The following is a 24,844-nucleotide window of genomic DNA, read 5'->3' on the forward strand; positions in this document are numbered from 1 at the left end:
GAAAGCAATGCATTGCATTGCAAATTGAAACGAGCAATTCCCCTGGATGTCTCTTTTACTCAGAACCTGAAGTCATGCTTTGTTTAAATAAAAAATAATAATAATAAAATAGTGTGACATAAATGTCAGGAGAACCTAGTGGCTTCATGCCTGTGAAGTGTGCTTACTGCAACATACTATTACTAATTCTAATTCTATGTCCACAAAAAAAACAAATCAGCGATGACTAAAAGGTTAGCCTCATGAAAATCGTTTGCAAATTGAGCAACCTATGGCTTATTTTCAATGCCCGTGCTTTGCCTTTTCGATGGGAATGTCGCTGCCAGCAGCTAGTATTATAGTTAAACTAGCATTAGCATCTAGCGTTGTTGCGCTCCGCTCAGCAGTTAGAAAACCTTCGATATCCACAAAGAATTTCACAAAGGGCGGGGTCGTTGTCTGGACTTGTACCAGAGATTCAAGTTTGGTTGCTATACTATTCTGAACCACCAGTCTTTTATTTCTTTATTTATTCACGTATTTACAGTGTAGCAGAGCGCTATGACGTGACATTATGTCAGATATCTTCTTGTTCATGGACATCCTTACGTGAGTGCAACCCGCAGTTGAAAAAAATGGCTACTCCTCCTAAATGTTACTTGAGGCAAATTTCTTCTTCTTTTCTTCATACAATCATACTTAATAAAATGAATCATTTCATACTCATACTACAGCAGGACTGGCAACAGGAATATGCCACCCACCCCTTTGAATCCAAACGAAAACGCCTTTCTGATTTGTTCTGTGATGTGTGATATGGAGTATTTTCATTCCATTTCATTGTAATTTAGTTTCATTCTAATTTGAATACAAGGCTCCACATTAACATGAATGGTGATTATCTTTGTGTAATTCATATAGGACATTTGCAAACAGCTGCTTTTTACATTTCCCCCAATTTTCTGACGTTGCAGACCAAAATAGTAACTGAATTATAATTTGTTTGTGCATTTTCTGCACTGTCAATTTGAAGCAATGTTGTGTTTTTGAGTAATAAAGGAATAGAAATGTAACAAATGTTTTTTTCCCCAAAAAAATCTGATTTATCCATTTTTGTTTAAAATCAACAAATTGATTATCTAAGAAACATATGTAGTTGTAGTAAAATTGAAAAATTAACACCGAATCCATATGATCGGTCTCGGTCAATCACACACATGGATAATCGGTATCGGAATTGGAAGCTTAAAGACACTTGGATGAGCTTAACATTGACACTTATATAATAGGTTTGCATGTAAAAATGACATTAGTACTAAAATGCCCACCACAAAAGACTCTGTAGTGATTTAAGGGCTTTTTTTGTGATTAGGTTTATAACACATTTCCCCACCCCTTTTCGGGGCGTGGCTTATGATATGTTTTCGGTCTCAGCTTTCCAGGTCACGGGAGTGAGACAAACGTGGTAATATTGCTCGCTTTGTCAGTTCTGTTGTCTAAAACGGTGAGCGATCACCACCAATATGAAAATGCACATTACTACTCTTGTCCACTTCAACCTGTGAAAGTATAAAAGTGTTCTGCACAATAATTTGGATTTATTGACATAAAATGTGATCTCATCATGATCACCTCCACAAAATCAAAAATACAGTGATCCTCCACTTTCACAAGCTGAAGCGGACAAGAGCATGAATGCGCACACGAACCCCGACTGGTTATATTTCGGACATTTAGCGATGCTAAACTCGTATCAACTCTCGGGAGGCAGACAGTGACAGGCAGTGGGCAAGCAATAAGGCAAGCATGGATCTTCATCCCCCAACACTCCCACCCCCCCACTCCCATTCGCTCCCCTCCCCAGCTAACATTAGGATAACAGTACAGCTAATAGCAACAACTAGCTTCAGGCCGTTAAAACAAAAGGCGTTAGCACAACAACATTAGCTCCTTACTGTCCGCGCAGCGTGTGGAGGTGAAGATGAGCCTGCGTCTTCATGTCGCGGGGTTGCCTCCCAAGCAGTCGCGTGCGTTGTCCGACACTGCTTGCAGCAGCGAGAGTGAAGCGGCGTCAGAGTGAGGTAATACCATCGGGGGTGTCTTGGACGTGCGCATCCGACTCCACAGCCGAGTGTGGTCGCATTGGAACGCACCATTTCGGCTGTTAAGTTCCATTGGACGGCGCGTTGTCGATCGAAAAACTGGGGCCATTCCTCATCCAAATAAATGTGCACGTCTCCTCATTCCCACTTCAGTCTCTGTAAATATCCTGACTGGTGTTAAATGCCTCGCTCATCCTAACCGTGATCAGCAAAGAAGCAGTGTTTTTTGTTGTTGTTGTTGTTTTTTTGTTGTTTTTTTTTTAAGCAAAGAAGCAGTGTGCGCTCATCCCAGCATAAAGCTATGTAGCTCTGCTAACTTCCACATTTCCTCATTCTCATATACATCAGCCACGGAGAGGTTAATCCTTTTGATATGTTGAAGTGGGCATAAGTAGAGACGTCCACATAAATTTTGGTGCCAATTTATCGCCATTTTTGGATGTTATAAGCAATAAAAGTACAATGATTTCCAATGAAGAGTTTGGAATCGGTTCCTCGCGTGACTCCGGCCTAACAGGGATAGAACGCTAAGGGACACGTCCATTCTCCTCATTAACAAGGGGCGTTATTCATGGAGTCTCTCATTTCCTAATTTCTCCCAAATTTATTGATAAAATAGAAAATGACAACTCTTTTCATTTTCCTGATCAAAAAATATATAAAATGAACTTGTTAGTGAAAACGTGGCCATCCCCCACCGTCCCTTTAAAAGCCTGACCGGAACACCCCTGCTGATGATGTATATTGTATTACTGTAATTTCTTGAGAATAGCACACACCCGTGCATATAGCAAAAACAAAACCCCCAAAAATGCCCTTCAAAGGTACTGTAGTTTTTCCACTCATGTATTGTGGTCCCGCATATTCTGGTATTGATGCTCAAAAATGTTGTATCATAGATTGGATTTTTTTTGTGTTCAGACATATATTTTTTGTGCAAAGAGAAATGTTCTTACCTTGTTACCTCCAGCAACAGTTTCGGCTGGTAACACTTAAGCCGGCGTTGGAGCTCCTTGTAAAGTCCACGTGCGCGATCAAATGTAATGTCACAAAATCAACGAATTGCAGAATGTCCTGGACTCAATGTTTACCAAGTGACGAGAGCATTGTGAGTTGGCCATGTGGCGAAAAGGTACTTGCTTTGGGAAATACCCGTATTGTCCAAAACACACGTTAAGACGTGTGTTTTTATTTATGGCCGTTTCCTTGTTATTCGCCCAGACCGGTTTCGGGACAAATACACTTGTGAAGCCGCCGTCATGATTCTTGGAGAGCAGTGGAAATTAAAGAAGACTTGAAATATCATATTGGAATGAATTTCACAACCCATTGGTCACAGTAAATGTCTATACAATGCGATGAATTTTCCTAATTTAGCGTGTACTTGTGTTTAATCCTCCGCGTCAATTTTGAATGATGTTTTTCAAGCCCCCCCAAAAAAGTGTCTTATTCTTGACAAATGATGGTACGTTGTTTGATAACTTCAGTATTCTGCTGGAAGACGTATTCACCTCAGAAACCCTCTGTGGCGGTGACGTGTGTGAGCTTGCGTTTCAATCACTATTGAACGCTTCTTTGTTTTTACTGAACAACCAATTAAGACATTTGGTCCAAACCAGTTCAATTTGGACCCACTCGTAATCCTGTGATCTGAGTGAATAACAAAATGGAATGCTGGATTTTTGATTACATTAGATAACTTTTATTAGCCCCACCATGGCAAAATTTGCATCATTATTTGTAGTACATAACCAGATTTAATGGGGAACTTTGTGTTTGCCTATATTGGTAAAGGTTAACTGCGCATTTCTGTTGATAACCTCATGAATGGCTGACATTTGTTAATTTGCCTTTGAAATAGATCAGCTGACTTCATCTTTGACTTCTAGAAATTGTTTATTTGCCCTCCTACTAACAACACATTTCTTTTTTTTTTTTCTTACCCATCCATTTTGGTTGCTCATCATCATCATCCTCCTTATCATCACCATCAGTGACTAAAAGACGCAAGGCCCATCTGAAGAGGCTTGATCGTCGATGGACACTCGGGGGTATTGTCAACCGCCAACAGAGCAGAGGTGAATTTTCAGACACAGCTGACCCCTCACATGCAAATGCTTTGACTGCTACACTGAAATGTGTAAATCTGTGGAATACACAACATGTACATCCACACCATCCATTTTCTATCGCACTTTTCAGTAGGATTGCAGGTCAGTTGGAGTTTATTCCAACTGACTTTGTCCAAGCGGTCAGTTTCACCCGGGACAGGTCACCAATCAATCCTCGGGCATAGACAAACAAATAATCACTCACATTCACACCAATGCACAATTTAGAGTCTATAATGAACCTTACATTCATGCACGGGGAGAACATGCGAACTTCATACAGGAGGGCCTGGGGCAGATATGCTAAATTACTAGCAGAGAAGACAGACATTTGTTGAGGTTGAGCTTCAGGTTTGCCTCCATCACTGGCAACAAGGCAGCTTTATTTATTTAGCACATTTCATACACAAGGCAACTCAATATGCTTCACACAACCAGAGGCACCTAGAAGCATTTACAAACCACACGTTTTTAGCCATCTCAAGGGGCGGCCATTTTGTCACTTCTGTCGACTGAAAATAACATCACAGTTGCTCAGGTAACGGCCAATCACGGCTCACCTATTTTATGAAGCTGAGCCATGATTGGTCGTTATCTGAGCCCTGAGCATCTGTGATGTCATTTTCATTCGGCGAAGTGACAAAATGGCCGCCCCTTGAGATGGCTAAAAAGGGGTGCATTTTGCTGCTTTACTCATATTTCACAAACGCAATATTAATCAAAATGCTTTGTTTCAACTTGTTGGCCTGCATAGAACATATTCTTGAAAAAAAAGTTTACTAGCCTAAAAAAAAACAAGATTTAGCCCTACTCCGGATGGAGTGATTCATTGAATGTTGTGATTCATACCACCCTGGTTTCATAGGAGTTTTATTGTTCAAGAGCATTATGACAGGTGGTGATTATGAGTTCAGGGCATTAACCTCTGAAAGACATTGTACGCTCTCTGTGTGATTGAGGTCACATATGGCCAGTTAGTCTTCCTGATGTGACTTTCGAGTTCCATGGGTTCAAGAGTGAATTTGTGGATGCCTAGAATGGAAGGCCTGCATTTTGTGGCTGCTGCGGTTTTATAAGGCAACTTACTCTAATTTTGAGGTGTTATAAATTTAGGGTGTCCTAAAACATGTCAACAAGTCGGAATTTAGGAAACAAAATGACATTTTTTAATGGACTGCTCAATTATTAATACCTTATTGTATTGTCATTATTCTAATTCCGTTGAATTGTCATTATCCTCCTTGGTCCCCCTTTACTATGTGAATGGAGATATCACTGTTAATGCCTTACAGGGTTAGTGACAAAAAGATGAGTGAATGCGGATTTACTGCTCTGTGCTGGCATTTGAGGTACACTGTGGTTTAGTAGTATTGACAAAGAATCAAAAGGAAAACAAATCACTCAAGATTTATGTATGCATTACAGGCAATTTGTTAATTGAAGAAAACACTTGTGTTCTCCAAGACCTATATAAGGATTCTCGAAATAAATTTCAAGACCCACCAATACGATACAGATTTAATTTAATTCTGCAACGAGAACAAAAAAATAAACCTTGACAATAAAACAAGGGGCCACCCCACATTAATGAAACTGGTAAAAACTGCCAGGACAGAGTGCTTTGACCTTTATTGGCATGTTGATTTGCTACTGATGTTCAGGTGACTTTGTTGTATATCCAAGGTTCCAAGATGCAATGAGAGCCACCCTGCCTGTGTTTGGCAGGCTGCTTTGTATTATCACAGAGAGGCATTACTGACAGCAGGTCCCTAATCAGATTTATAGAATCCCTCTGAGCACCCACTCAGCTCTCTCTCGGTTGTGTACCTCTGTATGGATGACCACTTTGGTGGTGTTTTGTCCATGTCTTAGTTAACTAGCATCATGGTGATTGGCCTACGAGGTATTCTTGGAAAAAAAAACATCCTCTATGAAATTAATAATTTATATTAATATATATATATATACCTTGATATAAGCTGCATCAACTTTATTAAAAAAAAATTAAAAAAAGAATAAATGATATATAAGCAGCACCGGGTTATAAGCCGCACATACAGTATCTATGTTGAGAAATTAGATATTTACTGCATTTACAGAATGATTTTGAACTGTAAATGTACCTGTATGTACCTGAGCAGATTCTTTCCTAACCAGTGCCTTTTGACACGGCTGCAACTTTGCAGATTAAAACAGAACAGAACCAAGAGAAAATAACCAGTACTTATCTTCATTTCACTTCCCACTGCCGCCTCCGACGTCTCACCATAGATTCATTGACGCTAAGCTTGCTGAGATTCATTGATGCTAAGCTTGCGTGCATCAGCGCAGTTTCCTTCCTGGATAGCAAGCTCGATGGCCTTTTTTTTTTTTTTGCTGAGCAAATTTCCAAATATTAGGGGCAATTTTGGTGTGGTTCTCAGATGAGCACCAGAGGTTGTTGTTTGTTTGATGCTCATTTTTTTTCCCGATGATTCTCATTTTTTCCTTGACCCACCGACCTCATGGCTGAATGTAAAGATATACAGCACATCTGGGCAAAGTAGGGCACCACGGGCCACATCCGGCCTGTCCACAGTCTCTGCAGCCTTTAGCAGAGCTGGCCATTACCTAACCACCACCGAGTTGCCGTCTGCATATTTAAACGACCCACATGGTCCAAATTAGCTAAACGGCGTCGAGAATGGATTATCCTGTACCACGTCACGTGGAGGTTCCACGCTCCTGACACACGGCTGAGTAAAGAAAAAAATAATTTAAAATTCAACAGTGTTGTGTACCTTGCGGTCGCACATTCACGCAATTTCATGTGCCCCGTATTGTTTTTATTTCAGCGCTCACCACTGTGCGTGTGTGTGTGTTCCTGTTGTTTTTGTTTGATATTTTTTCTTTGCTTGGCTGTCGCCGACGAAGGACGGGCCGGGACCACGTGGGTCGATTAAATTGGCAGGAGGGAACCTGGTGGCGGTTAGGTGATGCCCAGCTATGGCCTTTAGGAAGTCAAAACTAAAAAGTCAAGTATGCGCTCCTTTTATTTTGATGTGCATGTGTGTCAGCAGAGCAAGCGTACAGCAGCGACTTGGTTTCATCCATCCATCCATCCATCCATTATCCAATCCGCTTATCCTCCCAAGTATGTGTTGCCAATTAAAATATATTGTTGCTGTAATCAGTGACGTCTGTGACCATTCTAGCAACTATTTTTTAAAATGATATAGCACCAACACTACCCTAACAATTAATACATTAAACAAGTTAAAAAGGAATTTAACTGTTAAATTTCTTCCTATTTACTTTCACATTCACATTTGCGTCATCATTCCCATCTGCATCGAATCTCTAGCAGGCATGTTTTCGTCATACCAGAACTAGCCGATCTGGGCATTTTACTAAAAATTGAGCGTCCGTTATTCGTCACCCGTCTGCAGGGGTACTCATTACTCAACCCCCTACCAGACTGTTGCTCCATCCCTCACTATTGTTTGAAAACTGGGCTCAAAGGGGCTTTACGTGGAGGACCATTGGGCTTGCGAGGGGGGAGAGGGTCGGCCGGGGTCTGGCTGTGATTGACAGCAGCAGTGACCAACTATGACATCAGTAATTTCTATACAATAACAAGCTATGCTAAATAAACTAACCAAATGCGATGCTAATAAATCATTAACCTGAAAATCGATCTAAAGATGTTCGCAAATGCTACTGTTCCAACTCACTACGGAGGCGAGACTGAGCTGACTGTATACCCCACGGTGGCAAAGCGACTATGTCAAAATTCCAAAGGTCTGGATTCTCTGCTCGTCCAATCAGAGGACAGAAAGCCAAATTCACATGCAGTGCAGTGTTTAACCCGAAGATGGCTCCACACAGACAGTTTTTGTCCCAAATTTAATATTTCAACAAACATGCACTAATGTCAAAATAATGGCCGGGACATGTAGACAGCATTAGCAAACACCCGTTTGTACAGTTTATCAGTAAAAAAAAAAAAAAGTTGATTTGGCGGTGTGTACACTCTTTAACAGTTTAGTGGAGAAATTATTCTAAATAATTTGATTAATTTAGGCAATATGAATGTTATTTTGCACCTTTTACCTCTCTGATGTCATTTCTAACCAACAACGAAATTAATATGTTCGTCTAAGATGCACGCTCACAATCAGAGGCGACCCATGTCGCTCTACTGCAGCGCCGTCCGCGAGAGGCACCTGTGATTCCTTCCTGTGCCAATGTAGTGATGTGTGATAATATTACAACATGATTCGTAGTATTATATAAATACGTCCATCGTGCCGGATAACCATACCGTTTTTATTATGTTATTTTGATGTGTGGAATCGGTATTTGTATAACATTGGCGGCGACTCTGCCGTCCCAGCCCCACCGACTGTACTTAGACTTTGAAGATGCGCCATTCGTCTGGGAGCACGGGCTGTGAAGTCAGCGGCTTTGTTTTGATGAGGCGCAAAATGCAAATTTGGCTTGGCAAAATGCGATCCGAAACCGCTTGATTTGAGCTTTGTACTGTATGTCTTGCTTCCACACAGTTTCAAGAAAACTGTAGCTTTTGCCTAATCATTGTAACCTCAACCTCACCGTTGGAGGAGGAAATGAGCCACTGCCATGCCTTAAAAATAAATACAGTACATTCACACCCATAAAGCACAATTAAAATATACTCGCTTACATATTGACTTTATAGATTCCCTACATTATTCTCATCTACCGTACTTGCTTTTCTTTGAGAACCCAGACTCATGGCCACAGTCTAATCTTCTCCACATTATTGAACTTGACTCCATGGAAGTAACATGGTGAGGAATATCAAACTCTTCTACTGTACATTCCTTACCCAAGAAAACCGCCCTTCATACGTGACTCCTATTTCCTTGAGAAATCTCCTTCCATCATCTCAGAAAAAAAGGTCCCACCTGTCAAGTAAATAGAAAGGCTCCTTTAACTCCTCTCATTATTCATTTTTATATCACTCTTTGGATTACTGATATGTATCACAAAAGTCATTGCATTGCATATTTAAAGGATGTTTCTCTGCTGCCTACCATAATCATTCACTATCCACAGTAAAAATCTAATGTGCTGTCCACCAAGCATCTATCTGCCCCACTTCCTGAAAGTCCAATCATTCCTACTCTTGCCTCTTCCTCTGCTGCCTGTTTTCACCAAGTACTAAATACACATAGTGTCCCAATAAATGAAAAACGCAGTTGATGAGCATTTCAATGGTGACAAAAAATGTTAATGCGATACTATTACATCACTATCTCAAGCACCAGACACAGCAATGACTACTGAGAAAGGGGCTGTCTGTTATCTTTAAGGACAAAAGTGAGGGGATTGCAACTTGTTATACAGTATAACACTATGTTGATATAGAAATGAAACACAGTACACATCCGTACCGCTATTAAACTGAAAGACTGCGAAACACTACATTTGATTTCACTTTCTCCTTTTGTTTCCTTCTTCCTCAACACCTATTTGCCTTCAGAGGAGAAATATTTGACAATACAGCCATATACCAGTCAAGGGAAGGATGAAGTCAGCTTTGAGAAAGGGGTCACCGTGGAGGTTATTCAGAAGAACCTAGAAGGGTGGTGGTACATCAGGTGAGTGCTACCGTACAGTATAAAATGTTAACACACATGCATTGACATTAAGAATTTGTGTGCTTATGTACATCACAATAGTATTCACAAGGTGCCTTTATGCAGGTGCATATGTGGCAAATCAACATGAATTTGATGGGCTACTCTTGCTCAGACAGCTTATTCTCTTCTAATCTTACTGCAATGCCCTGTGGATTGTTTTTGTCCAACGAGACAGATGCTCGGGAATAGTTACAGTACTTGTTCAAGCTGCTGTCTGCATTGTAGTTTGCAGCAAGCCTAATTGGGGGCAGAACATCTGTAGAGGTTTTCAGTCAGCACTCTACTCGTCACAATTTGAAACTCATCAAAATCTCTCATTCTCAAACTTTGGTATTTTATTTGCATTTATCAGAAATAATGTGAACGTTAGTAACATAGTTGGCTTTCTTTGCATTAAATGGGGCTGCATACAATTTTGTTGTACAGCAATCCCAGATATAAAAACCACAAGAAAGTGACGCAACCCCAAAATGTTGGATGTTCCGATACCATTAGTACTTATGATACATAAAATTGCAGTTAACACGTTGACAGATAATTACAAAACAAAGACCTTCGGTCTTTCTGATGCACATGATGACTCACCAATGTCCAACAGTGTAGCATGAAATACTGGCAAGGAATACTTACTCAATGGCAGATTTATTTACTGTATTTTCCGGGCTATATATCACACCATTATATAAGCCGCACCTATCTATGTTGAAAACTTTTATATTTACTGCATTTACAGGACGATTATGAACTGTAAATGTACATGTATGTACCTGAGCAGATTCTTTCCTAAAAGTGCCTTTTAACACTGCAGCAACGTTGCTGATTAAAACAGAAGAGAACCAAGAGAAAATAAACAGTACTTATCTTCATTTCACTGCCGACTGCCGCTCCAGTTTGTCGGCTAATGTCCACCGGACTCCACCATCTATTGGTCTACTACATTCTACATATGCACCTGTCTTGTTTTATGTTAATAAAGTCAGCCAATCTAACGCACGACGTGCTAAATCATCAATAGCATTTTTACATCGAAACAACAGGACGCATTCATGTGCACTTCACGGACCTCTAGGAAAACAGAATCAAAGCATTACAGCACTTAATGCAATAACCTAGTCTATGGCGCCCTCGCCTGTTGAACTCCTCCACCTGCAGTCGCATCCAGTTAATGGGAAATGTATTGTATTGAATTGTACTGTCATTCCGGTTAGAGCGCCCCGAGCGGTGGAAGAAAAACCCACAGAATAGCCACACCGGACTATAAACCGCATGGCTCAAAATCTAGGAAAAAAGGTTGCGGCTTATAGTCCGGAAAATACGGTAATTTTTTTGCTTTTAGGATCGGTGTCTGGTAAAGGTACCCTTTAGATGTACCCGATACTTTGGAATGGGCTGTTGCCCGTCCCTACCCAAAACGTTTGTAATTGGCACTTGAGATTTGGCGCCATCTTCTGGCATCTAAAGGCATTTCAGAAAGCACACAAACCGCGAGTCAGCATGTTTTTCAGTAAATGGGTGAATTTATGAGTAACAAATCTTGAAAAGGGGAACGCTGTGCTTTTCTTACAATGACGAGAAAAGTATTCTGTTAATGATAATTTACAGTAGATGACACAACATAAGATGGCTGAGGTCAAAGGCGCACTTGTGCATGTCATGTTGTCAGTGCCCAGTGGGTTGCATGTTTCCAATTAATTCTTCTTACTGAGCCGTGATTCACCTAACAATATTATCATAAAATAATTTGTGTTGACTTGCAGTAACATGGTAGAGTGTGCACGGAAACACGATGATGATGACGGAAGGTCTTGAGAAAGGTCTCACTGGTTGCGTACACATTTTCCTCGTATTTCAACTTTATTCTCAAAACGTTTTTTTTTTTTTCTCAAAACATTAGACTTGGGTTTGCAAGTTAGCTTTTTTTGTTTATTGCTGTTTGGCCCTTTTACTAACACTAAAGCTATCATTTTGCCCTCAGATATTTAGGGAAAGAAGGATGGGCCCCTGCCTCTTACTTGAAAAAGTTAAAAGAAGACTTCTGCCCTCGCAAGAAGACGCTGTCAGGTCCTGTGGAAATTATTGGCAACATCATGGAGATCAGCAGTCTTTTACAAAAGAAATCAGTCAGCGAAAAGGACATCCAGACAGACGGCGAGGGGAGCACCACACCAGAGCGCCACATCTCCAAGAGCGAGATCAGCTTGCCCATGCCATTTAGCGCCGAGATCAATGCTGAGACAGGCAGGAGGTTGAGCGCAGGCCGTGATACCAACAGTCCTTGTCTGGGAATAGCAGCGGCAAGCTCTGCCCGAAATGAAGCCAAAGCGAGGGGAGAACCAAGTTCCCCGGCCGTCGCCAGAGTAGCACCACACAGAGTTGAAATCGGTGAGTATTTTGGGTATTGCATCTTCATCAACAAAACACTAATGTGTGGCATTTAATGGAGTGGGGACTGTATTTGTGAATATGAGCATTTATCTTAAGTCATTTTCCTTCTGTGTAGGCTTTGACTCCATAGGTAAGCTACATTGGTTCTCTACCTAATGAAAACCTAACCTATGAGAATATAACATGGGTTTGTTGTTTGGATTTCCGTTCTGCTCACCTACTAAAAATAGATTCATGTTAATTGCTTGCTTCTTTAGTGAATGTTGTTTTAGAACTTGGGAGTCATTTTGTTAACTATGACTTTATTTTTTTTTTTTAGGGTCGCCCAATCTGAGACAAAAACCTCCTCCAAGAAGAGAGACCAATTTGGTAAGACTTCACAAATTTTGTGCTAGGTGGAATTGTAGCTTGTACTGTACTAGCTATCTCGTCTGCCTCAGTCTGGGTTCAAATTTTGGTTTGGGCTTTTTGTTGTAGAATTTTCATATCATATCAAAATGGAAATGACTAAATATTTAAAAAATAAAAATAAAATAGAAACATGAAATACAATTGCATCAATTCTTTGTTTATCTCAGTAATTAACTGTTTTGGAATTGCTTGCCTACTTTTCGGTTTATTTTATTCACTCTGAATACATTATCAAACAAGATATGATGTTATTTTATCTCTGCCAATGACAGATTTGCATTCTTTTCTTTTAAGGGGCTGCAGTTGCCCAAGCCACCAGAGCCACCTTCTGTGGAAGCAGAGTATTACACCATCGCAGATTTCCAGTCCTCCATTTCTGATGGCATCAGCTTCCGTGGAGGACAAAAGGCTGATGTGAGAGGCCGTGAACACATCGCTTATCACTGAAATTATTCAGCCAGTGCTCACTGATTATGGATGATAGCTGGATGCTACACTGATGAACAGAATAGTTGAACCAATAGCAATGCTACCTTTGTGGTTTTTTTTGTTTTTTTATGTGTTGCAGCAGACAAAAATCCATATCCCAAGACTCATCTTAAAAGATGGTTACTTAAATTCCACCGGGGTGTCCGACAACTGATAAAACGTGTACATGTTTCAGGTCTTAAAGTGGAAGTCAACCCCCCAAAAATCTTAATGAAGTTTTCTATGCAGCCCCACTAGTCTAAACTTGATATTGTGTTTGTGGAATAAGATTTAAGCAACAAAATCCACCCATTTTTGTCCATCTCAGGGGGCGGCCATTTTTTCATTTGCTGTCGACTCAAAATGACATCATAGTTGCTCACGGCTCTGCTTCAGAAAAAAGGTGAGCCATGATTGATCGTTACCTGAACCCTGAGCAACTGTGAGGTCATTTTCAGTCGACAGTGAGTGACGGAATGGCCGCCCCCTGAGATGGATAAAAACGGGTGGCTTTTGCTGCTCAACTCATATTCCACAAACGCAATATTAATCAGAATGCCTTGTTTCAACTAGTGGGTCTGCATAGAACATACATTTGGAAAAAAATGTTTGGGTTGACTTCCACTTTAAGTCTCGTTGACCGAAGCAGTGCATAGCTCGGTTCTTGGGCCACGGTTTGGTACATTTTTGGTACATTTCATGAAATAACTTACTTCAAGTTAACTTATTGAAATAACTCTTTTAAATGGGAAACTTCCTCTTATTCTTTGACTAGTTGTATAAACATAATACAATAGTATTTCAAATATGTATAACAAATTAAAACATACCAAAATGTAACGAAACAAACAAATACTATATATAAACTGTTGGGTCCTGTGTCGGTCGAGTTGAGCGTTTAGATTAAGTTCAAGTGGCCAAACCACACATCTTTGACCATAAAAAAGGGCTGCAATTCTTTAGCAGCCAATGCTCCCACTGCAGCATGCTTTCTATCAGGATACCAACACAGCAGAAGGGCATATTTTACCCTGCAGAGCGTACCATGCCATCCCTATTAGATAGAGAGATACATAATCAAATTGTGCAGTTTCAAAGAGTGTCTTCTTTGTTATGTAGGTAATAGAGAAGAACCCTGGAGGTTGGTGGTATGTGCAGATTGGAGAGATGGAGGGTTGGGCACCATGCTCCTACATCGACAAACGCAAGAAGCCCAACCTCAGCCGGCGAACCAGCACCCTGACCAGGCCCAAAGTCCCACCCCCAGACCCACCTGTGAAAAAGCAGGATTCTGAGGAGGCTCCTCCTCCTACCACATCCACTCCTAAAGTAACAGACTCAGCAAAAAGATCTGTGTATGAGGAACCTGAATATGATGTTCCTGCAGTTGGCTGTGAAGGTGAATCGGATACGGATTCCCTCAAAGATGAACGTTCCCTGGATGTTAAGATGAGTAAAGTAGTCAGCAACAAGTATCGCAGTTCCCCACCCTCAAGTAAAGCTTCCCCTCCTGTCTGCAAAAAATCACCAGTTTTCACCCATCGAAGGGCCTCCTTTAGATCTGTCGAAGAAGTTGCTAAAGAGGAATGTATCTATGAGAATGATGGCTTTCGCTCTAGTAGCGGCGTAGAAGGAAAAACCGCAGAAGTGTCCAGTGAGCCCAACTCTCCAAGGACGTACCATTCCTCTACAGTTCCACGCAAACCCTCTGGATCTTCACCGTTGCCCGGTCACCCCACAAAAACAATAACCCCAGAGATGAATAGAAGAAGCCAGACTCTCGGTAGACATATAGACATTCACTTCCGGTCCCAGGAGAACAGTCCCCATTCCTCATCAGACGAATTGAATCGAGTCTCCAGGAAATCCACAAGCATTAGCCAGGATGTGGAGCAGAGAATAGGTCAAAGCCCGTCTACTAGACCGAAGCCTTCTGTCAGACCTAAACCACTCCTGACCAAATCAGAGCCTCAGAGTCCCGAGAGGATGGACATCAGTTCGCTGAGACGGCAGTTGAAGCCCACAAGTCACTTACGACACGGACACAAGCCTTCTCGGGGAGAAGACTCGGAAACAGCCTCTGTAATATCATCGGAGGAGTCCGTGTGCTCACGCAGTACGTCAGATCTTTCATCTGTTTACTCCAAAGGTAGCTTTGGAGACTCTGACGTGGAGGGATCATGCCTCTACCGTTCCCTGGATGCCTACAAGAAAGTCCAAGAATCTGAGATCAGCTTTCCAGCTGGGGTGGAGGTGGAGGTTCAGGAAAAGCAAGAGAGTGGTTGGTGGTACGTCCGCTGGGGTTCGGAGGAGGGTTGGGCACCCTCATACTTTCTGGAACCTATCAAGCGAGTGGTTGATGCTGCGAGGAGGGAATTAGATGGACATGGTAGTGGTGGCAGTAAGTCCAATAGCCTTGAGAAAAATGAAAAGCATGTCATGGATCTAAATAACGTCAATATTCAGGGTCTGACCCAGCAGCATCAAGGATTGAGAAGGAACACCCCGCCAATTCCTTCCAAGCCTCCCGGTGGCTTCACAAAGCCATCTGGCATGGTTAATGGAAGCGTGCGGATGAGGAACGGGGTACGGCAAGTGGCGGTGAGGCCTCAGTCCGTATTTGTAACGTCGACGCAGCCAGCTAAGGATACGCATTACGTGACTGGTTCTCTGAGACGAAACGACTCGCTTGGCAGGAATGATCGCTATGGCTCAGGTTCCGCCACACTTGGTGTCCACCGAAATGCCTCCTTCAGCACGGTGCGGCCACACGTGGTTGTTGAAAGTCAGACAAGACCCGCCGAGCGCTCCAACCTGAGCGGATTCAGCTCAAGCAATGTCCAGGATCCCCTTGGCAGATTTAGCCAGCGCAACGGGATCCCCGTGTCCACAGTCCGCCCCAAGCCCATCGAGAAGAGCCAGCTGATCAAAAATAACCTCGGCAGGGACGTGTATGTGTCCATCGCCGATTACCGTGGCGACGAAGAGACTATGGGGTTCACGGAGGGCACCTGTCTGGAGGTTTTAGAGAGAAACCCCAATGGTTGGTGGTACTGCCAGGTGCAGGACAGCCTGCTTCCCCGCAAAGGCTGGGTCCCGTCCAACTACCTAGAGCGCAAGAAATAAAAGCCAACCACAGTCACTTCACTTCACTCTTGTTGATGTCCCTGAGGAAGTGGGTGACATCATCCCTTAAGAATGTTACCCACAGTCTCCCACAAGCAATATGTCCTTGAGTATCGCCACTTATTGAGAAAAAACTGTGTAATCTGAGACAGAAGGACACACTAAGTGCTGGGACACTAAAATATATATACAAAGAGGAGTGTGAAGTAGTTTACCTGGGAGAGAAAGCAAATTATTGGTCATATTTCCACGGACCACCTTAAAACATGCTAGGAAAAGGAAAAGGGGTTTTCTATATTTCCATCACAGGTTGTGATGGTTGATAAGTGCCTTTTGTATTTCACCTGAATGAATACTAAATGGTGGATGGGAAACTGTTGCACCAACCAAATATTTTAAATGTGCCATACACCTTTCAACACCACCACGTAGTGGCTCCAACTTCAAGTTGAAACTAGCTGTTTTGGATCTAGAGTGCTAATTGGTTGAGGCTCATGTGGAAGACGGACACGTTTGATAGACTGAGAATTCCATCGTTTCGAGTTCCACTAATCAAGCAAAGATAAATATCTTACTTGTTGGTGTTATTTTGTATTTGTGTTTGTCTTGGGTTAATGTCTTCTTTAGATAATTATTTCTGCTCTCTTGTGACATTTCTTATCAGCCAAATACTTATATTATGAAAGTCAAAGCTCTTTGAACGTACAATTTCAAGTGACATTTGCAAAACACACAATAGTCAAATTAAGTAGGGGTGTCAATCTGTCAATCAAACAAACAAAAAACATCATCAAAACACCTAATACATAAAGTTTCCAATCAATAAATGAGTTATAAATCATCTGTTGAGTCTCAAACACATTACTTCACTTGCAGCATGGAACCACTTTTTGCGGAGTAGTTCCTACTAAGTCATTAATAGTTTGTTTTGCCGTCTGTTATAAGATTGTACCGTTGTTGTGCAAATGCATTACATAAGGACTGCAAATGCCGTGAAATAGTTGATTTCCAGAAACATGCAGTATGTATGCCCTTGCGTTGCATTTAGCCCAAAATGTGAGAGCACCACATTTGATGTATTTATGGTACGAGTAATCACAAATGAGCCACCAAGTACATAGAATAAAATGTCTGAAATGAAAAACATGAAAACCTGGAACAACTTGATGATAAAAGAATGTGTAGTCGTCAACGATGGAGGTAAATACTGACGACCATAAACTGTACGCTTGAACACATCTCTTGACCATTACTTGCCTCAAAGTGCTCTATTGCAAACTCTTTCATTTTGAGTAAGCTTTTCACATTTTACCATATTGAACAGGAATACAGAACTTCACATTGAATTAACCTTTTTATACCCCAATTTCAGTCAAGAAGTCAGAAATTAACCAAAGCACTGCACATTTTTTTGTGGTTTACTAATTTCATTTCTTAATCAAGAAATTACAATTTGCTTTATTTTAGAAGAAACAATACTTTGCCAATACTGGTCATTTAGAGCAACTGTGCCATGTGTCTAATCACAAAATATTTCTGGAACACTGCAGACAAATCTTAGTATATGGTACGAATAAATATTTCTTTTTGTTATTAATAAACCCCCCCCCCCCCCCCCAAAAAAAACCCCAAAAAAACAAAACAGGAAATACGATTTTCAGACTGTATACATTTAAGAGTCTTTACAACTCAAATGGCTGATGTTCAAGACTGCTGAAATACATTTTCTAATGAACAGTGCTAACTATATTATTTGTTTTCTGCTGGACAGTATCAATAATAATAATTTAAAAAAGTACCTTATCTGCTAGATCACAGTTATCTATTTTGGCAGAACTATGTATGTTTTATTTAAATTTAAATGTGACTGCACAATTACAGTAATGAGGAGCGAAGTGGTTCTGTTTTGTTGATTGGTGCACTTTAAAAAATGTTTTTACTGGGCATTCATTTTAAGATGCAGTGAACACTCAGCATAGTAATGATTTTTATTTATTTATATATTGCTCACCTTGAAACACTGCCTTAACAAGATTCCCTTTGTGACAGTAAATGTACTGCACAGATGCAGTACAATTGTGAAACAGAGCCTTCCTGTGGCTATTAAAAGGCACTGCAATGGATTTCATTATTTATCTTGTCTACAACCACTTACCAGCCAGTCTACCTCAGTGCAATGAAAAATGCACTGCTGGTCAGTGAGTCTAAAAACAAAACAAACAAAAAAACAACCTTATAATAATTGAATGTCTTTTTTTCCTTTTTTTTAAAATTTTTTTTTTTACTAGGGCGCAACTAGAATGTTTGCTATTATTAGACTTATTTAAAAAATATTAAAAGTTGATTTTTTTTTTTTCTCATGCTGTGTGCTGCAACTTCAACAAACCATGGGCACTTCCTTCATCTGTGTTGTGTTTTACATAATGCCTGATTTATTTATTGTAAACAGTTTCATATCTTAATCATTTTGACAATCAGCTTCCTTATCCACATTAAAATACTGAACCATGCATATAATTGGTGGAAAAAAAGCTTAAAAGTTTTTGCACAGCAACCAAAATTATTGTTTTTGTGGCGTGGGAGCATTGCTATTAATGGATGGAAAAAGTAACTTGTGGACCAATGATTCAAAACAGATCATCTCTTGCCATAAGGCAGCAAAACAAGACGAAGGCATTATGTAAATGTGTGTCACGCTTTAACATTTTTGCCTAAGCAAGTATTATACAGTATATCATGTTTTGTCTTTTGTTTTTTAAAGCAAGCTGAATTTACTTGCTGATTGCAAGGGAATTGTTTTGTCATTGCAGTATATTCCACCCTATTTTCAACCCAAGAGAAAAAGTGCAATAGTAATTAATGTGTGGAGGAAAATGATTGCAGGTCAAGAAAAAAAATAATAATGTGAAAGCGATTACTTGTTACATATTGGGTGAAAGTATTCCCTGCCAAGCAACCATTTATTGGCTTTTCCAATGGTTTCAAGTATGTCATATCTGTATTTGTCTACAAAAGCAAACATGACAAAGCATCAAATTCTCATTAAACTCAAATCCATGCTCATTGGACCAAAGCAATTGTATTCTTCTACCTTGGTGGATTTTGACATAACAAATATTGTCGGCGTCTTTGCTTGTCCTTCCCGGAACGATCATTGGACAGAAAGGCAAGAAAGAAACCCATTATCTTATGTTGCTGTTGACAGTGTTGCCATCTGCGTCGTCTTCACAGATGGACAGTCGTGACACCAGGGGCCTCCTCTGAGCTGTCACCTTTGTGCCTGAATGGAAGTTTAATAATCGTGTAATGTTCCCCAACACACACACACCCTCTTATCCCTGTGTTTACTCCTCACCTTCATGGATGTTTCCATTGACATTTACAGTTTTGATCCTAACCAGTTATTTTAAATTTTTGTGTGACGAGGGCAAATAAAACATACTTTGCAAACATGTCTAATATCGCTTTGAGGATTCCACCTTGAAGTTCAACCTAGGTTCTAAACCATTTTGAATTGAAAATATTTTTATGGTTACCTTCACCTTCCTCTCAAATTGTTTTTAACCTAATCAATTTCAAATGGCCTTTAATGTAGTAAGGTTTTGATTACATTTTGCTCAGACCAAAGCCCAATTTAAAACCGAATCTTGTTAACACTGATGTGTCATGTTATTGTTTTGGGCACATTGAATTCCTACAAATCACAACAAAGATTCTGAGCTCAATGTTAGTACTTACTCAACTGTAAGAACAACCAAGACACGTAGAGGCCCAGTATAACAACACAAAAATGCATACGTGTGTTTGTCCACATGGCTGAGTGGCAAAGCAGTCAGTCTATATTGAAATTTTCCAGACTAACGAGTTTCCCAATATATTCCCTGAGATCGACTTCTGGAGACAGCACCGATACTGTTACGCCTGTTCCTAAGGCTCTCGTTTTTTTTATTCAAAAATTGTTGGGAGAAGTATTTTTGTATGACGAGATGGTTTAGCTGAAGGTGTGACGTAAAGATTGGAAGATTGCAGTCAGGTAGAGTTTTGAGAGTAGGAGTGAGAGAGTGTTTAGTAGTTGAAATAAAAAATAAAAAAAATGGAGCGATGTAAACGTAAACTCTGACAAGTTGAAAGTTGCTGACTACCGTACTACCAACACATCAACTGTGTTAACACAGCAGGCCGTTGATTGGTAGCTAGTGTAGTGGTTGACGTAGCTACTTTTGTGGAGTTGGCATGACGTCAGTGTTTCCCAATTGTCCTGCGATGGGCCATCAGTGCAAGGTGTAGTCAAGTCAGTTGGGCTCGGAGCGTCAAGGATCAAGGAAAATAAATGGATAAATGGAGGTGTCACGGCAACACTTGCGCTCTAACCACAGAATAATTCAACAAGTGATTGTTCATTCTTGGATGTGTGGCCCTGAGGCTGTAGGAATGAAATGGACCAAAATATGTTAGCGTCATTGTTGATGGTATATTAGTATGAGCAGTGAGTGTCATAACGAGGTACCCCAGGTGCGTGCGGCAGTAGAACTACATAGGAGGGCGTGTTTTGTACGTTTTTAACAAATGCGTATTCTGTTTGAATAAAAAAAGAGGCAAGTTAGGCTTTGCCTATAAAAATGACCCCATCTTGCATGATTCATGTCAGCGTGAAATCTTCGTCCCAGTCAGACTTGTTTTCTGTGCCAGCGGCCATCAGCAAGACGCGCGACACGTGGTGTCGAGAAATTAGGCCGGCTGCAGATTTCCACACTCAAATTACCACACCAGTGTACTAAATCTTGATCAACAAAGCACAGCATATTCCTGCAGTAATAGGTTCCTTCATCAAGGACAGTGTGGTGACCTGCTGCCTCTGGTATCATTTAAGAGCTCAGCTATATTTTTGGTGTAAGAAGTCAGAAACTTAGTGATGTCACACAGCTGTTTATAAATTCTGATCACAGAATCTAGCATGCAATTTAACGCATTTACCACCACCATTTGAGTTGGCCTATTTCGGTGCTTTTGTATTTTCGTTTTGAGCATAATTACTTGGAAATGCTTCAAAATCTGCCCGAAGTCTAAATGTATTTGTAAATGTCAATGAATCATCCAGTAGTGAGTCATCAGGTGACAACAACTTAATCTGACTTGTGAGAAGCTTGTAACCGTCTGATGAGGACTAAAATAAGACCAAAGCAAACAGTGGTCCCTTGTGATTGGAAACATTCGACATGAGTGCAGTCCCTTTGGAAATGCCATTTTCTTAACTACCATTTCACTTTGACAAGTCCTTTGCCTTTTTTTTTTTTCATATCTTGTACATGTTTACATTGTATCTTGCATTGCCCAAAAAAGATTAAATGTGTTATCTTGTTTATTTGATTATTTGTTTATTTATTGGGAGGGGGAGCTCAGGCGTGCAGCCACATGCTATAACGGATATGTAGGAACTGAACAAAAATGCATATCCAGTGGGCATCTGATGGCAATTCAACATCAATATGACATCAATTGAATGTGGATGTCATATTGATGTTGAATTGACATCAGATACCCACTGGGATGTTACATTCATATATTTTGTGACGGCACAGTTGCAGATGGGGACATTTGTCTTTATTGTAGGGTGCTTGATTGAGTTCTGTTTATTTTGAAGATCAGAATCAGATCCCCTTTAACCATTGGAATAAAATGTACATTCAGTGGCAAGGGGGAAAACACAGGAGACAAAAAACATAAGAAAGCGGACCTATACAATCAATGAAGCATAGAGAAAACTAGACAAGGGGAAACAAAGCACATGGAAGCAACCAATCAAATTCTCTAGCACCAGCCCACTGCTGCAGCTGCCCCTAAATAGCAGCTGATTGTAACAAGTGACAGGTGTGTTTCCGTTCGCATATACAAAAGTTCCCCCCGCCCTCTATTTTATAACGAGCTGAAGTAATGTGCACTTTGAAAGTAGCTTCTATTCATTAAAACATAGATGCAAAACTCCCCCCTGCCCTCTATTTAGTGACAGGGGAAGTTCTGTGCACTTCGAAAGTAGATTCAGATTCTATTCATCAAAATATAAAACACTGGTGTCACCGGCGTGTTGCTAGCAGAGAGCACTAGAGTCTATGCAGAGTACTTCTCCGGTCGCTTCCGCCATATTTGATGTGGCAGCGCCCCGCTAAACTAATGCACGTCAACTTCACTCAACATCAAAACGCACAACCTACAAAATGCACAACGTTAATGCCTTTCGTTCACACACCAATTAGATTTGGGTAACAGATTGGCACCTGAAACAAAGTATGTAGTTTTAAAATCGGATTATTTACACCCTCATTCAACATATTTCAGTATTTATCACCACATTAACGGTGTGCCACTCATATAAACATTAGTATGAAAAAATAACATGCGTTCTTATAAATAATTTAAGTACAGGTATTAATTTTATAAGTTAATTGTTTTCCCTTTCATTTTTAGAGATGTAAATGTTCATTTCATTTTTAGAGATAATGTATTTTTTGTAGTAGGATCAGTGGACATTTTTTTTTTTTTATCGCTCCAATATGACTTGACTTATAACCAAGTAATGACTTGACTTGCTTGAAATTTGGTGGCGACTCGAGACTCACTTGTGATTTGCACATGTTACTTCTCACTCTAGTTAACATGTTTGACATGTATGTCGAGGACACGCTAGCAATCAAGTTAGTGATGATTACACTGGTGAGTTTATTTATTTACTAATTCTGTAAACTTTTCTAGAAACTCTTTGGGCACTGATTTCGAATATGCCGTTGTTTTTTTCAATAACACATTTTCATAATGATAATATAGAGCAGGGACGGTACAACGGACTTGTTTCTGTCAAGGTTGTGTGGTAAAGGACCCAAATGCAGGGTGTACTGAACAAAATACAGTAATTCATTAACTAAAACAGGAGCAGAGGTATTGTGGAAAAACTAAATCAAAAACACTAACAAAGTCTTGAAAAGAAAAAAACTCAAAGTAACAGCAAAACACCAGGAAACAAAAGAAGGTGACAGAAACCAGGGAACAAAATACAAGCAAATTGATGAGACAACAAGGAACACCTGGACAAGATACAGCGGGTTGGAGGGAGTTGATTGGTTAACACAAGGGACCAGGATGACAAGAACAGATGGAAACAACCTATAACGAGGAAGACCCCCCCAAAAAGTCCTTAAGGAAGAAAAAAAACACTATGAAACAAAACCAAATGTAATCCAAACAAACAGAATCATGACAATTTCCACCATTTTTTGTGAGGCGATTTTCGGATGATCATGTCGTGCAGGTGTATTTTGCACTCCTCACAGAAAAATTAGCACTGCCTGGTCAAAAACGTTTTTTCCGCATATTTTTTTAGATTTTTATCATGCGGTATTTAGATTTATTTACATTTATGGAACGCGTGGCAGGATAACTCATCTTTGACCACACAAATTGTGTTGAAAGCTAGGTGCAACATTTCTAACGACCTCACTACATAGTTTGGAGTGTCATCAAATTTGTACACGGAGGAAGAAAACTGTACAAGGAACAAAATTCTACACTACGGTAAAATCTGTGTTGCCTAACATTAAATGGGAGAGACAGATGGGAGCCATCCACCGGGATAAGATAACCGTCCGTTGCTAGCAATGGTGGGGGAATCTCCGGTAGCTAAACAATCAATAGGCAAACAGGGGTCGCACTCGTTGTCAGTGTTCTCAGTAACATTGGCAACGTAAGATGGCTGGCCTCTTGCTTCAGCTGCGAAGGGCCTATTGATAGTCCATTCATATATACGTCCGTGGTAGGGGCTCATCTTTTTACCATCTCATATCTGCAGAGGAGCGATGCGGGAGAAGGTAGAAATATCCGGGCGAATGAGGCGAGGCTTTTCGATTTCCTCATTTCATGGAGACATCTACTAAAGATGACGGCATGTCATTGCCGTGCATAATAAATGAATCGTCTGTGTGGCTGAATTATTACTATTACCACAAATGTCAACTTTATGCTTCATATTTCAAGTGGCATTAAATCAAGGTCAAATATAAAGTCAATACTGTTACACAAAACAACATTGGAGATTTACAGTCAATTGGCAACCTCCCTCCCAAGCATTCCCCTCCTGCCTGTGTGGATTGCATATTGGGCTCTTGATGACGTATAGGTCGGATACATGTGACCTGGCCGTTCAAACAGAGGTCGCGTTACAAACTAATCGGATACGTATCTGATCTAGTACCAGATATCAAAGTGACCCAGGCTGGATTTGAAAAAATCTGAATTGAGCCGTTCAGACTGTCAATAAAAAAATAATAAATCAGATACAGGTCACATATGGGCAACAAAAATCAGATTTGGGTGGCATTTGCCTTCAGTCTGAACAGTGCCTAAGCCTTTTCTATGTACACAGGAGACCTATTGCTCACAAAGTTGGTTAAATCTGTGTTGAGCATCACTTCTTTGCCAATATAATTCATCTCATATCTCACAGGTGCGACATATCAAGATGCTGATGAGACGGCATGATTATTGCACACGTTGGCCTCACAATAAGAGGACGCACTCAAATGTGCAGCTTTACTGCATTGGGGAGTTC

The 24,844-nt window shown here is 40.5% G+C and overlaps 1 protein-coding gene across 6 annotated transcripts in view; it reads left to right on the plus strand.

Moving 5' to 3' along the window:
- The window catches only part of sh3pxd2aa (SH3 and PX domains 2Aa), a 109,178-nt gene extending 87,570 nt beyond the window's left edge, over positions 1-21,608 (plus strand). For 3 of the 6 annotated variants that reach the window (XM_086032311.1, XM_086032313.1, XM_086032317.1), the window contains 7 exons: positions 4,076-4,159; positions 9,699-9,816; positions 11,834-12,240; positions 12,359-12,373; positions 12,563-12,612; positions 12,949-13,068; positions 14,242-21,608. In XM_086032311.1, the coding sequence (XP_085888437.1) occupies positions 4,076-4,159; positions 9,699-9,816; positions 11,834-12,240; positions 12,359-12,373; positions 12,563-12,612; positions 12,949-13,068; positions 14,242-16,248 (2,801 nt within the window). In that variant the 3' untranslated portion in view covers positions 16,249-21,608. The remainder of the gene's footprint in view (positions 1-4,075; positions 4,160-9,698; positions 9,817-11,833; positions 12,241-12,358; positions 12,374-12,562; positions 12,613-12,948; positions 13,069-14,241) is intronic. The other 3 variants (XM_086032312.1, XM_086032314.1, XM_086032315.1) reach the window with 2 other exon arrangements.
- Positions 21,609-24,844: the final 3,236 nt, after the last annotated feature.

Source organism: Filicampus tigris, chromosome 6 (genome assembly GCF_054856515.1).
Source record: "Filicampus tigris isolate MCC_2025a chromosome 6, RoL_Ftig_1.0, whole genome shotgun sequence".
Classification (NCBI taxonomy): Eukaryota; Metazoa; Chordata; class Actinopteri; order Syngnathiformes; family Syngnathidae; genus Filicampus; species Filicampus tigris.